Below are 4,518 nucleotides of genomic sequence, written 5' to 3'. Positions count from 1 at the left end.
AGCAGCGGAGCGGGTGCCTCAGGGTGGGTCATGGGCTAAAGCCCAGCTGGACACCCACCCAGGGGCTGGGAGAAGCCCAGTGGGAGGGAAGCCCCCCCACCTCCCACTCTCCCAATACCCATCTGGGCTACACCCAGGCCCATCACAGGGTCCGTCAGCCCCTCACGGCCCATCCACAAGCCCAGAGGAGCAGAACGGCAGGAACCCAACCCAGGGCCACTCGAGGCACAGACACCGCATGTGGGGCTGCCCCAGAGCCTCAGCCCCGTGGCCAGGCTACGCCCACCCCCAGGAGCCACCCGAGCAGCTCTCCAAATCGCTTTTTGGAATAAAGGGTTAATGCCTGGGGGTGGGAGACATTACTGGGTGCTGGGAAAAGCCATTAGGGATTGCACAGGATGGGGTGTTTCATGGAGGAGCCTAGGGCAGAGGTGTAGGTGACTTTGAGAGGAAGTAGGAAGAATAGCGCAGTATGGGGGGAACAGACCAGCTGGGTGTAAATGACAGTGCACTGGTCCAGCGCCTGAACAGCGCACTGACCCATCTCGTTAAACTCCTCCTAAACGCTGTCCTGGGTGGAGGCTCCCTCCTGAGCGTGCACGCGTGCATGCAGGGTGTGGGTGCGCCGGGGTCAGCCCACAGGCCCCCGTGTCTGTGGGGCAGCGACTGCAGCTGAACAATCAGTGGCAAAGATGAAGTCAGAGCAGTGGGCGAGCAGGTGACAGAGCCAGGGGGAGGCGGGTGACAGAGGGCCAGCCCAGAGTGTGACACTGCCCGTGTGTCTATGGGGCAAGAACACAGGGGGTCAGCAGCAGAAGCTGGCTGCAGAGGAGATGTCCCTGAAAGAGCCATTTCTGAACAGTCCCAAAGCCAGGCCGGGGAAGGCGGAGGCCAGGCCCGAGCACTGTGAGCACGAAGCACAGGGTGGCACTGGCCCTCCACGAGCTTGCTGCTGCGCTGGGGCTCTGCCCGGCTCCTGCTACAACCAGGGCTGTCGCCACTGAGAGAGAATAAATGACCACCCGTCATGGCCCTGGAGGTGCCTGTGATGGCCAGCCCAGCCCTGCCCAGCCCTGCCCTGCCCGCCCCGCTCTTACCCCACAGCAGTTTCGCCAGCTCAGCTCCAGGAGAACAGCCTGGCGAGCGGTGCCCAGTGCCAGTGGGGGCTACGGCTGCTTTAAAGTGTAGCAGGGTTCCCTTAAGGGCCCTCACCCCAAATCCCACCACCTTTCTCCATCAAATCCTCGCAGCAAGAGCAGCTGCTGTGAGAGGCCGAGGGGGCAGGCAGAGGAAACGAGCTCAGGTTTTGCCACAGTTTTATTGAAGCTCCCACAGAGCAGAACTCACGGAGCTGAGCGGCGGTGAGCAGCTGCAAGCAAAGCTGCTCAAAACCACACCGAGGGTGTTGCGGGAGGCCCAGGGGCAACCGCACAGCTACTGTGCCCTTCGGGCCATCAGCATTTCCCGGATGTTATCTTCTGCTTCCTTCACACTCCGCTCCAGGTATGACTTCTTCTGCTGCAAGGCAAAAAAGACAGAGGAGCTAAAAGATCCACCTTGGCGCTGACAGCACGTGCTGGGGCCAAGAGCTGTGCAGGGACACACGTGATCCTACGAGTCTCCCAAAGTGAGGACAGCAGTTACTCATTTCCAGAGGCATCCTGGAAGTGTTAATATTTAGCCTGGGCAATGTTTACAGAGACTTTCAATTTTGTTCCCTCTGAAACCTCCTCAGAGCTGCTGGGGCTGTTGCAACAGCAGAACTGCAAAAAATGGGATATGTTAAGGAAGGAAAAGGAAATCAGACACTATAATGCTTGGAGCCTAGAGAGGAATTAACATGCTGAGGCCTCCTTATGAAGGCAACAGCAAAATCCTTTTGCACTTGGGTAAAAAAGCCTCTTTTTCCAGCTGGGCCAGTTTTCTAAACCCAGACCCTCCTTTCTATCAGAAATTCCCTGGCATCATCACCAAATACGTGTGTTTCCTTAATCATCTTTAATTAGGCGAGGCTTGGCAGGGAAGCAGCCTGAAGCTCTGCATCCCGAGATAGGAATTCAGCATGCAGCGTTTTTTCCTGCTAGTCTGGGTGCTCCTAGGTGACTGGAAAAATCTGCGCTTGGATCTTTTGACTATTTTCTCTGGGTTTCCAAACAACACACACAAGTGTTGCCGGTGGACGCCAGGCTGGCAGAAGGCATTGCTGCGAGCGCAGGCAGCCCTCACCGCTGGCTGCAGCCCTCCTTCGGTGGCAGCAGGAGAGCGTTACGGGCTGGGGGCCCCCGGGGAGCCTCCCAGGAGCCAGGCCTCCGGAGGATTCTGGGGAGAGCCCTCGGGCTCCGCGGTGGTACCTGCTGCCCACTGACACGGGGCTCGCTGTCCTCACCAGGTCCTCTTCTTGTCAAAGGCAGCTGGGGGCTGCTGTGGCACGATGCTCCCACTGCCCCGTGGTGGTCACAGCCACACGCCAAGCACCTTCCCGCGGGCCTGGGGAGCTCGGCAGAGCTCGCTCTCTGGGCCAAGCAAGGTACCAATCCACATCGGCAGAATTGTTATTAAATTCCAGGAGTCCTGGCCTCACCCTGAAGCATCATGCCGCAGCCTCCATTTGTCGCCTACCCAGCTGCAGGCAGAGGAGCCCAGTACGGCATGAATGACCTCCAAAGCCAAGGACAGCTGAAGGGGGACAGTGGCGGTCCCCAGCGCTGCTCAGCCATGCAGGGGGGCTGGAAGAAAGGGTAAAACCACACGCACAGCTCTGGGGGCTCCCCCAGCTGCCGGCCAGCTGGAGCGGAGCAGCACCCATGGGCGCAGGCTGCAGCAAAAGCACGCGCTGGCCCCGCCGAGCAGCACCCTCCCGCTACGGGGGCAGGCCGGGGGGTCGTGTGAGCCACATGGCCACTGCCAGCTGGCCACAGGCAAGAACTGCAGAGCTGATGCTCCCCCAGCAGCCTCCCCCCGACTCCTGCAACCCAGGGGGAGCTGGGCCCCATAACGCTGAAGGAAAATTCCTGAGCACATGGGACAGTCCTGCTGCCATCACTCGCCCTCCGTCCCCTCGCAGCAGACCTGCAGTGACACTTGTGCACACTCAGCTGAAATGCCTATGCCATGACATCTCTTCCAGCCCCGCTTCTAAACACTGAAAGGCTTTTATTTAAACAGTAAAGGTTGTCAGCGAGAGCGAGAGCCGTGGGTACGGCAAAGGGCTCCTTGTCCCTCTCCTGCGGTCCCCAGGCACGTGGGATCCCTCTCGCTTACAAGAGCTGCTTTTCAGGAAACCGCTGGGAGAGGAGATGCGGCGCAAGTTCCTGCTGCCAACGACTCGCTGACGCATGAGCAGGACTTCTGCCACCACCGCACTGTTCTCACGCTGCCCGGACAGACGTCGAGGGATTTCACATCTGAGGAACTGAATCTGAAGGCTGCCAGGGGAGACAGGTGCTGGAAAACCTGCACAGGTCCGAGCTCCACCGCACTCCGCTGGCTGAAGAGAGGCATCAGCAGACCTGACTTCTGTGCGTTCACTTATTACTAAAACATTTTTTAATGCAATTAGTCTATGAAATGGAAGCCTGGAGAAGAGAAGGCTCCAGGGAAACCTTCCAGCACCTTCCAGTGCTGAAAGGGGGCTACAGGAGAGATGGGGGGGCTCTGGATCAGGGGGTGAAGGGACAGGACGAGGGGAAACGGCTTTAAGCTGAAAGAAGGGAGACTGAGATGAGATGTGAGGAAGAAATGTTTTCCTGTGCAGGGGCTGAGGCAGTGGCCCAGGCTGCCCAGAGAAGCTGTGGATGCCCCATCCCTGGAGGAGTTCAAGGCCAGGCTGGATGAGGCTTTGGGCAACCTGGGCTGGTGGGAGGTGTCCCTGCCCATGGCAGGGGGTGGCACTGGATGGGCTTTAAGGTCCTTTCCAACCAAAACATTCTATGAGTCTCACTTTTTGTCCTCTCCCCTTCCCCGCGTGCCCCCCAGGAACAGCTCAAGCAGCTCGCTGTGGCAGGGCCGCCCCCGCTGGGTGCCTCGGGGCCCCACAAGTTTTAGGTAGCCCTGCCACCATGCACCGGGAGGCCTCCAAACGATGATGGCTCTATTCTCCTAACACAGCAGGATTTCAAATGTCCCCTGTTAGGAAGCCATGCTGGCACCCATTTGGGCCCCAGTTCCCCAAGGACAAGGGACCCTGAGCAGTACCCCGTGGCCTGGGGCAGTGCAGGAGCATTCCTGGTTGCATGGCCTGCTCCTGCGCAGCGTGTGCTCTGCCCTCCTGGGTGAGGAACTGCTGGAGCTACACAGCGCACGGCAAAGGGACATGGCTGAATGCCGTTTCCTGACTTAAGCTTCACCCGGAGTCCCAGGCAGGTGAGGATTCAGGGAGTTTGTATTTCCCCTCAATCACTCTCCTCGGTCATGTAGTTTTTGGGGCAAGAGGATCTGGACCAATCCTGATGCTTTTACTCCTTCCTCCAAAAGTAGCCTCCAGGGAGACCCCCCTGCCCCCATCCGGGCTCAAGGACC

At 59.1% G+C, this 4,518-nt stretch overlaps 1 protein-coding gene across 1 annotated transcript in view; it reads right to left on the bottom strand.

The window, feature by feature from the left end:
• Positions 1 to 1,374: 1,374 nt before the first annotated feature.
• PFDN1 (prefoldin subunit 1) overlaps positions 1,375 to 4,518 on the bottom strand; it is a gene marked incomplete at its 5' end in the record, with an annotated part of 31,948 nt that continues 28,804 nt past the window's right edge. The window contains one exon of the mRNA XM_010085644.1: positions 1,375 to 1,518. Coding sequence (XP_010083946.1) covers positions 1,435 to 1,518 — 84 coding nt within the window. The remainder of the gene's footprint in view (positions 1,519 to 4,518) is intronic.

This window comes from Pterocles gutturalis, unplaced genomic scaffold (genome assembly GCF_000699245.1).
Source record: "Pterocles gutturalis isolate BGI_N339 unplaced genomic scaffold, ASM69924v1 scaffold16515, whole genome shotgun sequence".
NCBI lineage: Eukaryota > Metazoa > Chordata > Aves > Pterocliformes > Pteroclidae > Pterocles > Pterocles gutturalis.
The sequence above is the reverse complement of the archived record's forward strand: the minus strand, read 5'-3'. Positions and strand labels throughout refer to the sequence as shown.